Below are 21,025 nucleotides of genomic sequence, written 5' to 3'. Positions count from 1 at the left end.
TCTGGCCACCAGCTGCTGTGGTCTCCACCAGCCTACAGGTCTTCTGTACATTGTGGGTCACGCCTGCCAGCCCCGTTCAGGTGGTACAGAGGGTCTCAACTGCTGCCACAGGCAGTCTTCTCATGAGGTTGTGCAATATCTTTCTGTGTTTCCTCTGACTGTGGATCATTTTGCATGTAAACTTGCATTGCACACTAGGTGAAAGAGCATATATTAAAGTTAGTAAAATGTGACTTTGCTGTAGTCTGGGGCAGGGCCGTTGGTCCATCTAAGGGTGTGGTATATGTTGGTCTAACACTCAATGGAAGTTGTCAAAATACAGTCTTTTGGCCAGTTGTCTTTGCTCTAAATGACCAAATTTGACCAAAGAGGGAGGCATAGGAAGTAAATTATTGTAATGGCAGAGGGAGTGAAGTATTGATCTTGACTTTTATACTTACTGTAAACATAGTGCCAAAAAGCATAACTGTGGAGTTGGATTTAAAAAGAGCTGACACTGAAGAAACAGCATATGTATGGAGGCAAGCAGAGGAGTAGAAATGAACATAAAAAGGAGTTATTCAGCTCAACGGGCAGTAGCCACAGCATGTCAGTGCATTCATTTTTGTCTTGGGACTTTTTTTTATTAGTGTCACTATGAAGGAGAATTGTATGGATTAAGCTGAAACAATAATGCAGTGGATTTGTGATATTGACTGGTAGCTCTCCCAAGCATAGGAGCACTCTATGGGATTTCTTCCATCTGAAAAAGTACAATGAAATTTTTTTTCAAGGAAACTATCCAAACAAGTGCTTTCCTGTTTAAAATGCCTTCCTGTCAAAACAGTTTTCCTTTGGTGTTGCTGAGGGGGAGAGGTCCAGAGAGTCAGTTGCTCACAATTGTTGGTATTGTACCAGTGAAGACTGTGCTTCACATCTCTCTGTCACAAACACCTGCCTACTAATCTCATCTCCCAGCATTAGTTGTTTAGAAAGACCTCAGCCATGGCCACTGTGGTTACTGTTCACACTTGCTGTGCTAATGTGATGAGCACCACAAGCAGGGCAAAGTGGTTTGACAGCGTACCAGACCTACACTTTTCACTGGTGAGGATGGAAATTGTGCTGAAGTCAAATCAGAATTTCCAATGAATAGTCAAAGACTTGAGATACGTAGAAATAAATGGTGAACTGAACTTACAAAGAACTAGGGGAAGTCTTCTTGTAAGCCTGCTTATTCAGAACTTGTTCACAATCAATTACAGTGAAGGGTTTTTTTTCTTTTTTTTCATGCAAAGCAAATGCACAGTTATGATCACAAATGGAATATTGATTTAAAACCTGCTTCCTAAAATTATCTCTAAATATTTGTGCTGGTATTTCTGTAAGAGAAGTGATCTTAATTTTTCTCAGTGTGAGTTCCATGAAGTGCATTAAAGTAGAAAATTAATACTAATTGTTACTGAGATTAGTGGTAATAATTTGTAATGTTATGCATCTCTAAAGTCAGTCATGTACAGACTCCTGCTTTGACATACTCCCAGATCTTAAGAGTCTACATAATACAGATCCGTTTTAAATTGTTAGTCAATTGCATTTTTTAAATAAGCCAGAATCCTGAATTTACCGTGTTGGATTCCTGAAATACGTAACTAGCCTGAATATTGGAGCTCAGTTTGTGAATCACAGGTATCTGGCTGTTGCTCTGATGGTTTAAGGACAAAACAGTAGGCAGTAATTCTGTCTTTTATTAGCTGCAACCTTGTCCTGTCTAATCCTTGTTAGCAACTTAGAGTTTAGTGCAAATCAGCTGAGCAGCGCATTAAGACTAAGTTCTTCATTTTTCTCTGGACAGCATCACTCAGAGGTGCTTAATGTTGCTGTCATTAGAAAGTGGACAGCTCAGCAGCAGCCATTCTTTCCCAACATCAACCAGCATGTGAGCTGGCACACGGGCTACGCTGCCAGAAGAGGCTGTACAAGTTACTGCTCTGAACTGCAAAATAATTTTGATCAGAACAGTGGTTTTCTAAAGGGCACATTCTGGCTGAAAATATAATGGGAAGAAATGTAATTCTTTCTGTATTGAATTAACAATAACCTGCAGCACTGGACCCAGGGTTTCATTTATTAGTCTTGGACTTGACAGCATCCCCTATTGACAGAGCAACGCGGAGTTGCTAAGTGTAGAAAATGAGGAAAATTCATACTTTACTGTGATTCCTAAGGCATGATATTGTGCTGAAAAATATATAAAGCAAAATCACTTATAGACTATCAAAGATAAAAATAGATTAACAGTAGAAAAAAAATTAATACATATATTGCATGCTTATACTTAATACAAAAATAAACAACTGTTATTGTCATTAACATACATGTTTTATTTAATCAGAAAACTGTTTTTTTATAAGGCCTAACACATGCCTGGAAAAATAGATCTTTGTATTACACTTTTAAGGGAGAACTAATATTGCCAAGTAACAAATATAAATATGTTACGGCATTTCTAAAACTCATATACGTGTATGCATGTAATATATATAGTGTTAACACTTTGGGAATTGTAATGCTTCCTAGTATGTGATATTCCTGCCAGTTGTAGAAAAAAGTGTGTATCACTCAAGCCTTGCATAAAATGGAATTACTTATCAATAATATATTGTTGCTAAATAATTGTAACAAATATTCTGATATATTGATTAGAACTGTCAATATGGAAGTCTCTAGAGGTCAGTGTGATATATGCATCTCTTACAAATCTGAAAACCATTTTTTCCTTCCTGAAGTCCCGCTAGGCCTTTGCCATTTGTGTGTCGGTGTTGCACTGCTCTCCTGACAGATTATCTGCTGTTGGTCACATACATAATATCAACCACAATTTACGTGTGTAGTGGTAGCATGCCATTCTGTAGGCTACTTTGCATTTTCTTTTCTGCAGAAGCCTTCCCTACCCTGCCCATTTGTAGTCCATAAACCTATGTTCTTAAATGAAATGTTCAGTTCTTAAAAATGCTTCATATGTTAAAAATTAACACATGCAGTAGCTATAGAGCTTGGAGCTGCTGTTCATTTTTAGTAAAACTGTACCTTCTCTGTTTACTCTCATTTTAAAATCTGGGTTGTCCCAAAGGAGTCTAAAATACCACAGCCACACTGCAGAGCCACAGAGGTCCTGCCTCTCGAATCTCCAGAGTATCCTCTATAATCATCTCCCTGCGGGGGAGCCTGGGTCTGAATAATACAGTGTAAAGAGAGTGCAAAACAGGGTACCAGACCCCACAACGTGGTAAGCAGAGAATAATTAGCTTTATGATATTTTGCTGTCCAGCTCCCCCTTCTCACTGTGTTAGGCTGCTTCCTGGCCATATATTCTGTCATTTGGAAGCGAGTATAAAATTTTAGAGTATAAACCTCTTACTAAACCTCTTACACATCAACAATTAAGTACCCACTCAAAGCAGAAATGTACTCACTCTGCTAGGACTCTCCCCAGTTGTACTTTGACTGTAATTGCCCTACATTAAATCTCAAAACATAACAGTCTCAAAATGGGCATTCCCATGAATACCAAAGAAATAACATTAGAATGAAATTAAAGGGTTATTTTCAGTGTGCTGCAGGGGGATTAGCTGCACAGTTTTCTTTAACAATAACAGTATTTTTAAAGCTAAGCCCTGCTGCACAGCACTAAAAAATATAGCTTAAGGGCCTACCTTAAATTAAATAAAGGAAGAAAACTTTAAATTAAAGCTGTCATTTACCTTGCTGTTGTTGCATATATAATGCAGATTGTCACAGGTGGTATCAAATTGAGTTTCTTCAGATTCATTATGTTGGTGCTGCCGTGGTATTTCTTCCAGGTACATAAATCTATGGAGACCTTTTGTGCCACCATATAGTCAATCTTTCACGTGAATGTAATAATATTGTTTCCTTTATTGCTCTTGAGTCAGACCAAAAGATTCACTCTGTTAAAATAAAGCACTATAATATAAATCTGGAGATTGCATATGTCATACTGTTACTTTTCTGTTTATTGTTCCTTACCTATTTTATCAAATTAAATAGGAGCAATTCTATTACAATGAATGAATGCAATTCATGTTATGCATTGAGGGTGAAATTCGCTCCTGTGGAGATGCTCTCATGATGCCCTGGCTATGGCTTAAACAACATTTAGAGCCATGGATTGCTCAGTGGTTTCTGAATGCGCTCACCCATGGGACTCCACTGTGCCTATGAGTGGGACTATACAAAGGCTGCTTGGAAGAACTGCATTTACTGGTAGGTAATCAATCTTCTTAAGGGAGACTGAAATGGAACATAGAGTCTTATTCAGGCCACAGATAAATTTCACTTGCCATGAGCAGTGTGATGATTTCATTGAAAAAGCATTTTGAAAGTTAGCTGCAGTGAAAGCAGAGCAGAAGTTTTCCAATGTCAGCTTGGCTAATACAGAAGTTTTAAAGAAATGCCAGAAATAATTAGTTGTCATTAAGATGTAATCATATGCCAAATGTTGTTTTAAGTGCTACCAACTGTTGCTTGAAAACCATTTGAGAATGAAATTATCACTTAATATATCTTTTGTGCTGGCTCTTTTGCAAAGTACTATTTTTCTTTGCATGTTACTATTCTAAATTTTCATCAAAGAACCTCTGTACTAACTGGGTTGAGTGCATCTGACACACATGAGGACTTTTCAGAGGCCAGAGTGACCTCAAGTTTTTTTTGTTTTTTTTTTGTTTTTTTTTCTTTTCCCCTTGATGTAAAGTCTCCTAAGTGGTAGCTATTTTCTGCTATACAAACCAGCAAATTTGAATGAGTAACACTTCAGAGACCTTGTGCAGTCTATCTCTGTGCCAGCTCTTATGTCCAGCCACTAAGGAGAGTGCATTCATCTATATGAAGCTCTGTATTGCCACCACGACAGGACCATCATGCTCCTAGGATCCAGGCAGACGTGCTTTAAGCTAGATGAGGCACCTCTGCATTATGCTCCAGTCTGTGGTATGATACTGGTGGATCTACTTAGAGCATTTGCACACTTTGCTTGCACTCAGCATGTGGAGAAACAGAGCTGGTCTTAACTAATCACCCTGACATCACTTGTTTTTCAAGGACATGGCTTTTTCCATCGCTGGAGCACAACCCCGCACCAGAGGCTCAGTGCCATCCCTTCCACATCTAGTGGCGTACCACCGGCATGCAGCCCTGGTATTCTTAGTAAACCTCAGCTCAGACTAAACAACAAGCATGGTCCAAAACCCATTGCAGTCAATGGAACTCTCTCCTGTGTCTCCAACAGGGCTTGAGTCAGCCCGTACGTCAGTCCACAGCAAAGCTGGGAGATCTGTCTTCCAGGATGAGTTTCCGAATGTGCTTATTGGAGCTGCCTATATAAAGTAACATTAATCTTGGGTAAAAAGATGTGGTGTTGGTTATCTCAGACTGATATCTTTTTTTCCCGTTGACTGGGTGGTTGGTGGAGTGGCTGCCTACCAAACTGGAAAAACTGAAAATTTAGTATCTTCTCCAAGTAGGGCTTTGTGTGTGACTACTTCAACAAGTTCCTCTTCGCACTGAAAATCCACCAGCTTAACATTAGTGTGTGTCTCTGTGCGTGTGCATGGTTTGGCTCTGTTCTTGAGGCAAACATGTTGCCAAGGAGAAAAACAAACCGGGCTCACCACTACTACAGCTACTTTTTTGCAGTGTTTTGGAGGGTGCTGGGCTGGCAGGTCCTAGCTAAGAAGCTGGGAACTCATCTCTGGGATAATGCGTTCATTTGTAATTGGCATGGTTACATTTTAAATTGACCACTGGTGCTTAAATTATGTACTTAGTTTCAGGAGTTTAAGAGGGAGATGAGGATAGCCAGAATTTCAAAAGTGCTAAACAACCTAAAGCTCTCATACGGGTAGGGAAATATAAAATTAGTCTTCAAATAATGACATAGGATCCCACAAGAGTTATGATTGCTGTCTTTATTTATGACTATTGCTATCATTACTACTTTATTTCCAGTACAGTATTTGCTGTGTCTAGAGCGCTTAGAGCCGGTGGTTGTGGTGTTCCCCTGGGCTGGCACAGCACAGGCACTGTCAGTAGGTAGGTTGTCTCTGAGTCAGTGCATTTTGGAGATGAGTCTTCTCCTCTCCCCCTTCATTAGTAGTTGTTTTATTTTGATCAGAGTAGTATCAGTGGGGGTGTTCAGTATTTAAAGCCTGGGAATAGCATTTTAAGGCAAAGCAGAAGACTAATAAGAAAAAGAAAAGTGGCTAATCACTGACTACCATTTCGCGCCCGTCAGCCCCACAGCCCGATAATGCTAATCATGAAAATCAGCAGACATTCCACAGACATGGGGATTATGGTTTCCATACAAAATGTCACTTCTGTTTATGCCTGGCGTGCTCTACTTTGCTAACTTTCTATATGATCCCTGCTCACACAAGAAGGCATATGTGGTTTGGGAAGGGCCCTGTCTCCCGGCATTTCATATTTTATAAAACCGCAACTACAACAGTCTTACAAGCTCTTGAAATGAAATACAATTTGAGAAATGCAATACATTACCATTATAACAGAATTTCTATAAAAAATAATAAAATAAAAACAAGAAAAAATAGGTCCTGAAAGTTATAGGCCAACTGGGAAGTCATTGTGGCTTTGGCCAAGCTATCACCATGTCAGACTTCAGCCTTCTCCCAGGCAGCAATCTAATTGTAAATTATGTATATACAGAACATCATTTCTTAGCTTTGGCTTTTAGTGACCCCCTTCCCTTCTTTCCCTTTCTTCACTCCAGCCTCACACATAAGAAATATTGAAGTGTTTGCACTAATGGAGAAATGACAACGTGCAGTCAAACTTAAACCAGCTGTTTCCCCACACTGTGAACACAAAGAGCCAGGCTGGTAATATTTATAGCTTGACTGGCCTCTAGTGAGCCAGACGCTGACTGCCTTAATTTGCCATGATGGCCTTAAGGCTTGAAGCAGCTGTGGACCACAAGATAGCCAGGAAAAGTTAAGGGGGGAAAAAAAAAAAAAAAGAAAAAGGTTGTTTCAATTATCAAAAGTTATTGTTTGATTGAAAATGAACAGCTGCCGCATATACAACTCAATAAACAAGCATCTTCTGTTTTGCTTACAGAAAGCCAACAGCGTTGCATGTGTTGGCATGTGGTGTTTGCTTTCTGCTTTCACTGGAGGAAGGAACTGAAGGCATCTCAATGTGCCACGCTGTGACATCTCTGAGCAACCCCTGGGCTGGTCCCGTGCAACCCTGAGCACCTACTGAACTCAGGGTACCCCACACAGTGGTGTCTGTCCCTCTTTTAGATGCTGCGGGGATGTGTTAGCCTCGGGGTGCCCAAATTCCAGGTTCTTCCCAGCCCTGGTGTCCTGGTTCTGGCTAGGATAGAGTTAACTTTCACCTGAGCTGGGAGAGAAACTGGAGCTGGTGGCACCTGTGGCTGGGGCACACAGCTGGGATAGTTTACTAATTAGCCAGCAGCTGTAATAGTTTACCCAAATTAGCCAAAGAGCTGTTCCACACCATGTGACATCATGGTCAGTGTATCGGTGAGGAGGGTGCTGAGGGGAGCCTCCTGCTACTTGGGAGGAAGCTGGGTGTTGGGATCCACCATGAGCTATTGTACTGTAAACTATGTGCTTCAGTATTTTCTGTTATTGGGTTTTTTGTTTGTTTGTTTTCCATCTCTGTTTTCTTTTCTTCTGTTGTTCTCTTAAACTTTTTTTTTTATCTCAACCCACAAGTTTTGTCTTCTTTTCTTTACCAATTCTCCTCCCCATCCCACTGGAGGGTGGAGGGAGTGAGTGAGAGACTGTGTAGCTTGGTCCTGAGTGGGGCTAAACTATGACACCTGGTCTATTGGGGCTGCTGAAGACTGTTTTGGTTGCCCCTGCATAGCCCCACATGGACTGGTGCTGGTGCACCTCCCAGTGAGGACTTCAGTTTTCCTTTTTTGCTTTGCTTTTGTCTTCTTAGGACTGCTTTTGACACTCACCTTATAGCAAAGATAAACAGACTGTCACTGTGGTTTCAGCATCAGCTTAAGGCAGCTTTAGCCAGCAGTGCTGGTCCCAAGGGGCTTCCCTCCCTTCCACGGACCTGGGCAGCTTGCTCCCACCCCAGCCGTCCCCTTTCCTGTGGGCAAGCATCGCTTCCACACAACCGCCCCACGCAGGTGGAGGAGTGACTCAGGTTGTAGCTAAGCACTGAGTTACTTACCCACCCACCCTTTTATTTACTTATTTGTCTACTTGCTGGGGAAGCAGCTCCCCAGCCCAGATCACAGAGCAGTTGTGCAAGAGCCTGTCTAAGCGCCCCAGGGATATTTCCACCTACCTGCATTTTTTGGTGCTTTAATGCCTCTGTTATGCTGGAGTCCTCTGTGAGGAATTTCGCGCTGCTTTCACAAGAAGCTTTGGAAGGGAAAATAAAAATTGTATTTTCCTTTCAGCAGGTTAAGCGTGCTGGTGCTTATGCAGAAGATTTAGGAGCAGATGCCTGCGCAGGAGCAGAGGGAGGGTTTGACCTGATATACATATGGAAGAAGACAGGCAACCACGTCCAGCTGTGGTGCTGGGCAATGAGTGTGTGTGGTGGAAACTGTGCTCTTTTGAAGCAAGTGTTGGAGCCTCTGGTATCACCACTGACAGTGCTTTTCGGAGTCTCCTTTTGTGACTGTGGGGATCACTGTTGGTGCCAGGGAAGAAGCCCTTGGGGCTCTGCAAAACTTCTGGTGCAGCCACATTCCTTCTCCTGAGTGCTGGCTCCTTCTCACCAGGAAGGGTCAGGCTCCCCAGTGGTTGCTGCTAAAGGGGGACCCAAAGTGGGGTCCACAGGACCCCTCTTTGCATGTCACTACTGTGGTAGATGTGAATCCCGCTGATTCATGAGGAGAAAGAGGGTGTAGAGAGGGGCAGAGAAGAGAGTTTAGGGCTACAGCTGTGTAACCCTTTTAGTTGATGTTGTGGACTAAAGCATGTCAGGTGTACTTTAAGGAACAGCAATGTACTTCGACATAAGAAATCTCAGGGAAGTTTTGGTTTTTTCCTTCATGTGACACTTTTTCAGTGACGAACTATTTTGGGTGAGAAGTGCTGACCAAATTCACTACAACTTGACTAGCTGCAGTGAATGGAGACAAGGCTGAGCATGCTTTGCAATACATTCCCTATGAGCTGACCTTTACATGGTGTCATTTTGGCTCAATATACATTTAGATATGTTGGCCCAAATATCTGAGGGAGCTGGCTTTGCACAGCTCCCCCTCTTGTACATAAAGACAGGGTGGGGACATAACAGCCCTGCTGGGGCCGTTCCCCTCTTTCTCAGGTCACTAGAATTACAAAATGGGAGAGAAGAGGTGAGGACAGGGTTCTGTATCCTGCTGGACAGTGTCATTGTTTGTTTGCCAGAGCCTCCCAGAAGAAAAGTTCCTGCTAGCTCAGCATGTCCTCTGACCTGGCCAGCCACAGGCTGCATGGGTACCATGCATGGAAAACTCTTCCAAGATACCCTTACACCGCTCTGCTCTCCTGACACCCCTTTTCTTTAAGTAGCCTCTGTAAGGAAGTTGTCCAAGCTGTGGTTATTAAATAAACTTATAAAGTTATGTAGATATTTCGAGAATACATTTTTTCTCCTTTATTTGCCTCTGAACTTCAGAAATATTAAATAGAGGGGTTTATATTATGTGAATGTCACAGAGATCACGTAAAATTTTGCTGATTCCTAATCCGTGTTTCTCTGACACCTTGTGTTTTAACGCAACACAGGTGTTTTATGTCACATGGGGAAAGTAGTAGCATAGTGAAGAGGAAAAAATGTGTTTCATACACTTATTTATGAACTTATATCTGCTTTCATCAGGGTCAATGGTTGGCAAAACTCCAATCGGCTTCAGTAGGAGTGAGGGCTAAATTTAATCATCAAATCAACTTGATTCTAAGTAACCCTGAATAAGGGCAAAGCTTCCAGGTCCAAGGACCTATGGAGAAATACTTTCTTCAATAAACATTTATCAGAGCTGAATCAACTCAGATCTGGACAAAGTGCTCTTGGGTAGCGTGATTGTAGTCTTTCCACTTTTTTTTTTTTTGTAAATTCCAGGTGTAACACAGTATATTTACAAAGGGTAAAAATAACATGCAGCTGTGAAGAAAAACATCTCAGGTTTCATTTCAGACCTGGAGCTGAGGATGAATCACTGCAAAGCTGCACCCTTTACACTGGGCACACTTTCTGAAAGTTGCTTTTCCACTGCCCTTGCTCCCTCAGTGGTTCAGAAATAAAGCAGACTCACAGAAAGTCCTAAAAAAAGCCTCTGCAGACAATCAGTCTCTTGTTGTTCTGGGCACTAAAAATACCATTTTCTAGTGTCTGCTTGCATTTTCAGTTTTCCTTTCTATACCGTAGAAATCCGTTCCAGCCATTTGAATTAAGCCTTGGTTGAGTGGTGTGCATAAGCACACGCTCAATTTGAAGTACCTGAGTAGTCCTGTTAGCTCCCATGGAGCCCTTACATGCTTGAAGTTAAGCATGGTCTTAGAAGATTTGCTGAACTGAGGGTTTGCTTGTCCACCCAGTAAGCTAACAGGACAGAACTCTTGACCATCTGCTTCTGGATTTTAGTGAAAAGTTATGACTTATTTATGATCTTCTTCCCCACCCCGGACTGTTTATATTCAGATCAGAAAACCAGCTCAGAAGCCCTGTCAAATTGCCAAAAGCTGTGTGCTACTACTGAGTCTTTCACATCGTTTACTGTTCAGTGTTTGTAAGAGTGATTTTAATGCACAATTGCCCATAGAAGTAGTGTAGGCTAATACTGATGTGGTATTTCACATCAGCAGCAAGACTTTGATGTCCTTATATCCCAAGTTCCTTTTCACAGAAAAACCAAATAAAGTAACTGTATCAGTTAGGCCAAAGGATGCTGCTAGCTCTCTGTTTCCTAAAAACATCCCTAAAAAGTCAGTGAATGCGCCAAATGGTTCTTTCTTTTGTCTTTGTAGCATAACTGACCCTGGGAGTCAGGTTGGACATTTGCACAGGTATAAGGGCAGGGATTGGATGATGTTTCCAAATATGTGTTTTGGTATGCAGACTCACTTACACATATATGCCATTTGTATTTGTTAAAGGTAAATAGAAAAAGCCAACATGTTAGTCACAAGCAGTCATCACAAAAGCTCTTTTTCAACATGTTTACACCAAAAAAAAAGAAGTTACTTTGTTTTACTTAGCTCTGTTTAGACAGAAATAAGCTGCATCCCAGAATTATATGTAGAGGTATGTAATGGGAAAGAAAAGTTAAACCTGAGAGAATAGTGCGCAAATATTCTCATTCTGAGGGGAAAGGCTAAATTCACCACCACTCAGTGACAGGCAAAACCATGTGCTGACTGTATCTTCCTTTGTGGTTATTATTCAGTCCTGTGGCTGGCAAAGCAGTTGTAGGACCTTTACACAAGGCGGATTTCATGTGTAATATGTTATGTGGCATGCAAGATATTTTATACCTGAAAAAGGTATGTGAAGCCAACATTTCCCAGGCAACGTTCAGGGCCCTGTTCTTTCTCCTAAAGAAGATGACAGCACTCATTGAATGGTTTCTGTGATGCATTTTATTTTTAAACTGAAAGACATCAGCAGTTAATTTTTTAATATATATACATTAACACAACATGTTAAAATTAATAGTAACATTGTGTAGAAAAACCTGATATACTTATGATGTATTTTCAGTTTTTAAGATGTCTACTAAATCTTTTCAGCTTTTCAAGTGCTAGTTATTTTTTAAAACATAAGTGAGAATTAATACTGCATTAGTTCCTGACCCATGGTAGTGCTGAGCAGTCAACACAACCAAGTCACTTGGACATTAGATAAAATGTCTACCACATCCTTTTGATGCATATTGAGCAGACAGTGGTCCAAATTGTATGTTATTTTTCCTCTTTTGTCCTCAGACAATAGCAAAACTCTTCCGGGAAAGCACCTGTATACTGACCATTGGTGGGCCTACAGTGACGTTGCTGCCCAACACTTGCAGCAAGAGTTGGGATTTCCGAGCTGGGGAGAGCAAGAGGCTCTGGGTCAAAGACATTTGAGGGGCAGATCCTGAAACACCCTTCCAGGAGTCTGGGTCCTTGGAGGATCTCTCAGTCCTCCAGACTGCAAATTGGTTGGTTTGCAAGGAACTGAAATGAAGCATCGCAACCTGACTTGCTACTTGTTTTAATAAGTACATAGCACAGTTTCAGGAGTTAAATGGTGGGACTAAAAGAAAGCTTGTTGGTAATGTAGTATCACTAAAGAAACTAAAACCCAACTAACACCCTCCTTCCTTGGCCAAACAGCCTCTTTACATTTAAAGGTATTCCCCGTGGCTCTGTTCTTTATTTTGGTTTTTGTAACAATTTTTCTCTCTCTGATGAAACACGTTGTAGACATTAAATTAAGGGACAAATATGCCTGTGTCTGCCAGAAAGAAAACTGTGATGCAATTAAAATGCCATTAAGGAACCCCCTGTGGGATGTTAAACCTAAAGACTCTATTCAGAAAGCAAAGCCAAAATTAAAGAGGTGTCTGGTTGCAGATCCTCTGCAGATTTCCATTTCTTGACTACAGTACCATGGAGACTGCTAGTCAGGAGCTGGAAGATTTTTCCAGTCATGCGTGTGGTATTTCGAATCACGGCTTTGGCAAATGTGCTTTTTCTGTTGTCCAGGAGTAGAAGTTTGTCTACATTGCATGACATAAAGTGCAACTGAGCGTGGCCCACATGAAACAATGACAGCAGTGGAGCTGGGAAGCTCTCCAAGCCTTGGACAAGCCTTCTCCCAAGGCTTGGACAATGAAAACTAATAATAGTTTTCCCTCACAAAATTTGCATTAAGTGCATCTCTATGTTTGCTGAGTTGTCTGTGAGATGTTTGAAGAGAGAAGTGCAGCTACTTGTAGCCATCAGGCTCAGCAAGCTCATGAACAGGCCTCTATTCTAGCTTGGTCTCTGGAAGTAAATTTTTAGTGTTTATATGTTTGGTGACATATAAGAACCTGATCCTTTGAAAATAAAAATAAATATATGGTCCATTGAAGCTGGTCATTTTTTTCTGAGGCAACCGAAAGAATCAGCAGAGTCATTGCGTGGTAGGTATTGAGTTTTCCAGTGACAGCCCAACCTTGGTGCTCAAGTCTCGTTTTTTCTATTTCATTCAGCACGATTCTTCACTGAGGATATTAGTGGGGACTGTAATAATAATAGAAACACACCTCTCTTCTCTATCTAGGAATTCTCCTGATGACTGCAGCATGGCAAAAGGAGGGAAAATGGTTAGCGGCTCAGACAACGTTGGGATGAACTATGGAAACTACATGGAAGAGAAGCACGTTCCACCCCCAAATATGACTACCAATGAACGAAGAGTCATTGTGCCAGCAGGTTAGACCCTCTATACAAAAATTTCAAGAAAAAAAATTCATTTCCCTTAAGTCTACTAACACTATTTAAAAAGATTTGGAGAAAAGTGGCAATGTGATACAGTTGATATGGAAGAAAAGAGCAGTAATTTTCCAGGGTTATTAAGAGAACGAGCTGAGAAATACCGTAAGTGAAGCCACCTGCTCAGCCTGTTCTTTCCATTTCAGCAGCAGAACTGGCTGCTTACAGGCATTCGGATCTTATCTGACTTCTCTAGCTCCTTTTGGAGTATTTCACACTAAAGTGGACAAAATAAAGAGCCACTTCCATTTCCTAACACCATGGACTAGCTGGGTGCACAGTTGTGTGGGAGAGAGAAAGGATCACCTCATGATCCTCCCTGCAAAGACCAAATGCAATCAGGCCCTCAGCATGCTGAAAACACAATAGCTTCTATGAAATCAAACAGTGCATTAAAAGCGTTTATCTAGGTTACCCCCTGAGTTTGGGCAGTGTAAAACATTTTAATAAGCAAGCTGACAACTCCACTGCAATATAAGAACACAATTGAGAAATTCTTGGTTAGTCTTGACAAGCCTTGTTGTGCATTCAGCAGTTGATTGAACAAGAAAGTATTCATTCCTGTGTGCCTTGTCCTCGAAACAAACCTCTACTAGAAGGTTTGTTGCCTCGCTTAGCAAAATAATTAGCATGTCTATTTCCAAAGTCAAAGCATTAGACCATCATGACATAAGTGAGTGTTCTTAAACCACTGAATATACTCAGCATAGACACAACACCTGCAACCTGCAAACAGAAGGGAACATTTTGCTGCTAGTTCCTCTCCGGCAGAGATGTGCCGAGCCGAAGCATTTCTGCTACTGCTATGTTGCTTAATATTCTTACAGTTTTTCAGTTGCTAAGATATGCAAGAGTACTAACCGTGGACAATTTTGCAAGCTGTGATTATTTCAGTTATTTGTCAAGATATGTGTGGACAAATATGTTGCAGGATCCTCTGCAATGATATTGACAGTTCTGTTCTGAAGCACAGAAGAGTGATGCACTGAATAATGAAGTGTCCTGCTAACTGGCAGCAAAAACACTGAAATTCACAATATTTGAATGTTCTTCACTTTTTTTCCAGTCTTTTAGTAACCTTTAGCATGGTTAGCTCAGCAAGGTCTTTTTTCCTTAGTGAAGGTGTATTTTGAGGTGGATTTGAGTGACATTTAAGTAACAAGATTGTCACAGTCGCAGCCTTGCTATTTTGAGATCCCTAGAAGAAACCTATTTGTAAAAATTAGTTGGTTTTGTTTGGCTACCACATAGGCAGTGCGCCGCTCATGTGGCAATATTTAGAAATAAAAAAAGCAAAATTCACATTTCCAGCTGTGGTAACTTTCTAGTCATCATAAATGAGAAGCATTTAAAAATTATAGGCATAATCAAATGTTTTGGTAAACTTCCTAGTGTTTGGTTGTTTAGGTCAAACCAAACTGAATGTAGTTGTTGGAGTTCTTGGCTGTAGGTGTGGGCAGCCTCATCCAGATCCTAGATTTACCATCAGACTTACATCCCTCTGGTTTGCTATGCATTTCATACCATATGGACGGGTTCTTTTAAGTGTTTTTTGGTGCACTTCAGAACAGAGAAATGCTCTGAAGGTCCAGAAGATTAAATATTCTGACTTGCAATGGCTTAAAATGCCAAGAGAAGCATCAGAAAGGAGGCACTAATGGATGAAGGATTGGGAGTGAGCAACAGCGTGACAGAATAGTTCCTAGCCTGCAGAAAGACCCACTTCTTTCAGACCAGCCTGTGCAACAGTCAAAAAAGAGGGAATAACACTGAAGTTAAGCCACAGAAAAGCTATTTAGACTGACATTCGAGTCCTAGCCCTTCTACAGACTTTGAGGGACTACAGCCATTTGTCCTCTGTGTGCTCCATTCTCAGTCTTCAGGATATCAGAGAATCAGAGTCATTTAGGTTTGAAGGAGTTCATCTCCTCTTGGCTTTATTTTTTTCTCTGCAAAAAGTATAAATCCCTCATGGTAGGAGCTGTCTTCCACAGTAGGGATGTGTGCTGCAAGTCCTTAGGGACCTTCTTGTTGATAAGTGCTTACTGTACCTGAAGAATACGGAAAAGTAGAATGAAAGAGAAATAGAAAAGGAGGAGTTTAGAGAAAAAAAAAAAGAAGTTGTTAAAATCAAGGATTCATTCAGAAACACAAAGTATTTGGCCTTATGTTTTGCTAAAAATCTGAACTAGTTCTTGTTTTTTTTCCAAGATGGTTTTGCCAATACTTGAAGTAGTAAGGAAAAACCCACACGGGTGTAGCAATGTACACCAGTACAACACAGCAGTCCAGGAAAGGAAGTGTAGGACATTTTAATATGATCCACTCTAGTTTATGAAATAACTAGCCAAATCTGTGAGTGGTTACTTAGCCTGTGCTCAAGAAACATTACTTCTGACTTGAGTGGAAATTTCACTTGAATAAAAATACAAATTAAATAGAGCTTTGAAAATTGTTCAGATACAAGTTGCAGTACTGTTAGTGGGCTCTCTTAAATACTTTTCTAGAGTATTCTCTGTATGAGGACAGGAGCCTATGATGATCTGTGGATCAGAATGCGTAAAAATACCAAGACAAAAGAGCTAAATGGGAGAAGGAGCTCACCAGCAGAGGGTTTTTTGTTAATAATCGGAGCTCACAGCTATTCCCTTATTGTTTCTTACAGACAGTTATTCTGCTTTGCACTCAACACGCCGAATTAGTTCCTCCTGTATCTCCAACAGTCAGTAAATACCTTCAGTTTCACTGTGGTCTGCATTTATTTTGTACTAGTCCAGTGCATGAGCGCTTTCCCCTTTTTGCCTAATTTTATGCTTTGTGATACCATCAGATCCTACGTTATGGAGCACAGACCACGTACGCCAGTGGCTGGAATGGGCGGTGAAGGAGTATGGTCTCCCGGATGTGGACATCTTGTTGTTCCAGAATATCGATGGGAAGGAGCTGTGTAAAATGACCAAAGACGACTTCCAAAGACTCACCCCAAGCTATAATGCAGATATCCTCCTGTCACACCTACACTACCTCAGAGAGAGTAAGCTAGATTTCTGTCATTATGGTAGTGGCTACAGTCAATCTGTGATTGATATGAGTCTTAGATTTAATGGTGTGGATACACTCAGCTGGGTTTTCAAATGTCTGTTGCAAATGTTGCTGTTCCTGAGAACATCGCAGGGAGCCTGATCGAAAGCTTTTTAAGTGTGATGGAAAGATTCCCATTAATTTCAGTTGGTTTTCACTCATGTTCAGCGAAGAAAAGATTTGAGGAATATTTCTACGTGTCCATCTCAGAGAAAAATCAAATTGAAACCCAGCATACTGTAGGAAGGAAATCATATGGGATTCAGTGCTAATGTTTTTTCTGGTCACATACTCATTTATTTCCATTTTAACAATGAGAATGCCAAACAAGAGTGCAAACATTGATTCATAAAGCGAATTCCAGGCATGATTCTAAGGACTGACAACAGTTTGCTCTACTCTGAATAGAATCAGGAAGTTTTTATTGAATTGAATAAAAGTTCCGTAAATTCATGGAAAAAAAGGAACAATTCCTGAAGTCCAAATGCAAATTACTTGTAGTGTGTAGCTAGTATTTCAAAGGGAAGGAGGGATGAGTGAATTCCTGGCTTGAAGGCTTTCATCTAAGCTTGAGGACATTTTGCAGGTTTGCCTCAGTTTAAAGAAGTTTAAATTAACATGGCTTTTAAAGAAAAAAAACAACAAGCATTGCAACACCAGTGCGGTGCAGTCTTCTCCACACGCACACTGTCAAAAATCAGTCAGAAATATTATGCATTCAGACGCTGAATAAATGAATGCCCTAGTTGAAGCTGTAGCACACACACCTCCCTCCAAACTGCAGACTGAAACTGACTGTCGGTAGACTCACGTTCAGAAAATCCTGTCAGGGGAAAATATGGTTTAAAAAAATAATTCACAAGGTTTTTTTCATTTTGGTGTTGCTTTTTGTTTTGTTTTGTAGCTCCTCTTCCACATTTGACTTCAGATGATGTTGATAAGGCCTTACAAAACTCTCCACGGTTAATGCATGCTAGAAACACAGGTAATGCTGGCACTGCTCCCATTGCTATAGGTCATCTTCTAAAAGCACAGGATTCCTTTTTATGGGTTGCTTGCTAAAAATGGAAATGGTAAATCAGGAGGGAGACAAGCGTATCCTCTGCTTGCTCTTAGTGTGTGTTTTATGCACAGACACACAGAAAAAAAAAGGTGAGATCACATAGGGCCAGATGGTGCAAAAATGATCTCCTTACTGGTAATTTATTGTGTCCTGCAAGAGAATGGGGTCCCTGACACATGATAAACTGTAGGCTCAGGGCCTTTTTCTCTGAGGACTTTTTTACTCATTCTGTCTCATTGTACTGTCAGATGTACTCCATGGATCCCTAGAAGGTTGGTGGAGCTCAAAAGTGCTTCAATGCTTGCCTAAGTGCTGTGGGCTCTGGTGAATGGGGACTGTCTCCCCTACCATGCAGTATGTATTGTATAATTCAATAAAATTGCTATTTAGGCAGTTAGCTCATGTCATTTGTTAGCTATATGGGACTTGAGCTGGAAACTCCACAAAGTTTGATGTTGAAATCGCCACTAAGTCTGATCTGAATGTAAAATGATTTTTGTTAATATTCACCCTTCTGTTAATTTGGCCCAGAAAAATATTGAGTGTAGGCAGGAGAAGGATACAATACATGCCCCAAAAGCATCTGTCTTTCAGGATGTGACTTAAAATATTTATGAAAATAATTCAGGATAAATTTAATCTTGCTTTAACAGTTGCGCAACAGAGGATGGCATGGAATTGTACATATAGTGTGGTATACATACTGATTAAAAGTGTTTGGAATATTGCATGATCATGCCTGATGGTATTAGTTACCTACAGTGACCAGAAATAACAATTCCTTATGAGAAATGAAAAAGATAATACAAAGGATAATGCAAAAGGAAACCCCCCCCCCCCCCCCCCAAAAAAAAAAAACCAGCAGTGAGTTTCCTAGTAAAACTAACTACATTAGAAGATCTCTCCTTGAGATTAGACGTTTGCCACTTGACACAAAGTCCTACTGTGGGCTGTAGGCCTGCTGCAAACCCCACCAAAAGCAACAGAATTTTTTCCATTGATGTTGTTGGGATTTGGAATAAGCCTTAAGCCCTTTTTAAAAACAGATATACTTGATGGTCTTTTCCATCTCTGACTTTCCAGATTCTAATTTGCCAAGCACTTTCCACATACAGTTATCCTAGTGTTGTTCAGCAGTTCTATGTGTTATCTTTTTCTATATGTGTGCACTGACAATGGTATTTTGAAATTTATTTCACCAAAATGAGATTGCCTGCATTTCTGTCATTAGGAGTGTGAATAATATCATACTGATCATCAGCATAAGGAAAATTAGTCTTTTTGTTGGCACAAGAACTTTGGAGGGGGATTTGCAAGGGACCCTGAAAGAGTTAGAAACAAGTTCTTCTTGAAGTCATCAGTAATTGCAGAAATCCCTGTGATCCTTTTCATGTTCCTAGAGGTGGTCTTTAGAAATCTGTTAATGTAGTTAGAGCAATTTCAATGCCTGAAATAAGTGAGATACCATTTTCTATATCAAGCTCAGTATTTTTAATGTTTTCACTCAGTGAAGAGAATGAGATTTCTGAGGGTCTGACCCAAAGCCAATAAAAGTCTGTGAGAAGGTTGCCACAGACACCAATAGGCTTTGGCCCAGACCTACGGTCTCTGTTGAAAATATGAACCTGTGTGGGAAGTGGATGCATCAATGAAGAGAAGACAAAGAAGTTTTATTTCAGAAGAGATGAAATCACCTGCCCAGGTGGAGGTGTTTGTGGTGAAGGTAGAAGGGATTTCCTGAACTTTACTGTCTCCTCCACAGATGTTGCAGACTTTTATCCAGTAATTTGAATGGATTTACACAGATGCAAAGGCTATCAAAATTAACTTTTATATATAACAGTCCTAAGATAGAAATTAGTTTTTCATAGTCTTCATTCAGACACACTACAAGAGGGAAAATATTAGTGGACTTAGGGACTGTGGAAATGAATCTTTAGGTGTTATGTCTTCTTCTTTCTCTTTAGGAGGTGCCACTTTTATTTTTCCAAATACATCAGTTTATCCAGAAGCAACACAAAGAATTACAACCAGGCCAGGTATGAATACTGACCACCTTTTGTATGCTGTGATCTTATTCATTTAATCTCTTGAAGTATCTCCTTCTTTCTCTCCTTCAACTCTATTTTCATAAATATTAGGCTATATTTTCAATGCACACATATTATGTACATGTATTTTATAGATATGTGTGTATGTATCACTGTGTAGATTGAGATGATTAAATAGAGCAGTTTAGTAAGTCTGTTTCCTCCACATATCTCTGTCTTTGAAGCAATGCTATCTAGTGTTTAAAGCACCAGAGAATCAGAGGAACTGAGCTCTGTTCACTGGTTCTCTTGCATTGTCCCAGTGCAGTCACTTTTCACTGCGCTTCAGCTCTCTGTCTGTAAAATGAGGCAAGAATACCTTCTTTTATAGTACTATTTGAAGTATATTGGGAAGAAGTACTCTAAAAACACGAGACATGTTTCTCCTGCTATATACTTTTCATTTATGTTTGAGGCAAATAAACCCCACAACATCTGATTGTGAGTTTAAGAGACTAAATAAGTACGATCAAAACATAAGAAAGTTTTTATTGCTCAAAAGTTTGAAGCCCATTAAATTATTGTGTCTGGTTTTTTTTGTTTTTTTTGTTTTTTTTTTTGCGGAAGGCTAAAGAGAATTATTAAAGAAGATTAGGACATTGCTATAAAGCTAAAACTTTTCTTTACATCACCCTTCGCCACTAAAGATGCCTAATCTGGACATTTGCTTTTCCAGTAGTTAGCGCAAAGTACTGTGAGACATCAAGAGGAGTTGCAGCAAAAATACTGAGCCAGAGGCATACATCCAAGTGTTCTGAAGGGACATACACTTGAATTGACTGAGCTCTTGTGAAAAGTTACATTCTCTCATTAAAAACAGAGGGGTTTTTGGATAGCAAATATTTTATCTATCTTTTATCAACACTTTAGGGTGTAATCCAGGACAGTACATGCAAGTAGCTATTTTATGTACATGTGTATATATGCATGTCTGTACATTTGTTAATTGATAGGGAAACAGCTACCAGACCATTCTAGGAAAACAAACTCGATTTGTCTGTAATGATACTATAGTGAGTAAAAAGGAAACCACTGATCCAATGTATACATTTGACATTTGACTTTCATAAAGTGTTTACCAACGTGCCCCACAACTATTTACAGTAAAAGTTAAATCAGCATATCATAAGTAACAAAACATTTTAACAGATCAAGAACTGGCTAATTAACCTATTACCAAGACTAGGTAATGGATATCTTAAGTCATGGGTGCTTTAGCATTCTCCACCATGATCTATAATAATTGGAAGAAGGACACAATAAAA

The 21,025-nt window shown here is 40.2% G+C and overlaps 1 protein-coding gene across 8 annotated transcripts in view; it reads left to right on the top strand.

The window, feature by feature from the left end:
- ERG (ETS transcription factor ERG) overlaps positions 1-21,025 on the top strand; it is a 145,066-nt gene that overhangs the window by 112,185 nt on the left and 11,856 nt on the right. For 5 of the 8 annotated variants that reach the window (XM_086765407.1, XM_086765443.1, XM_086765415.1 and 2 more), the window contains 4 exons: positions 13,315-13,466; positions 16,357-16,560; positions 17,512-17,592; positions 19,638-19,709. In XM_086765407.1, coding sequence (XP_086621533.1) covers positions 13,315-13,466; positions 16,357-16,560; positions 17,512-17,592; positions 19,638-19,709 — 509 coding nt within the window. The remainder of the gene's footprint in view (positions 1-13,314; positions 13,467-16,356; positions 16,561-17,511; positions 17,593-19,637; positions 19,710-21,025) is intronic. The other 3 variants (XM_086765425.1, XM_086765434.1, XM_086765470.1) reach the window with 3 other exon arrangements.

This window comes from Chlamydotis macqueenii, chromosome 1, assembly GCF_036417535.1.
Source record: "Chlamydotis macqueenii isolate bChlMac1 chromosome 1, bChlMac1.mat, whole genome shotgun sequence".
NCBI classification, from domain to species: domain Eukaryota; kingdom Metazoa; phylum Chordata; class Aves; order Otidiformes; family Otididae; genus Chlamydotis; species Chlamydotis macqueenii.
The sequence above is the reverse complement of the archived record's forward strand: the minus strand, read 5'-3'. Positions and strand labels throughout refer to the sequence as shown.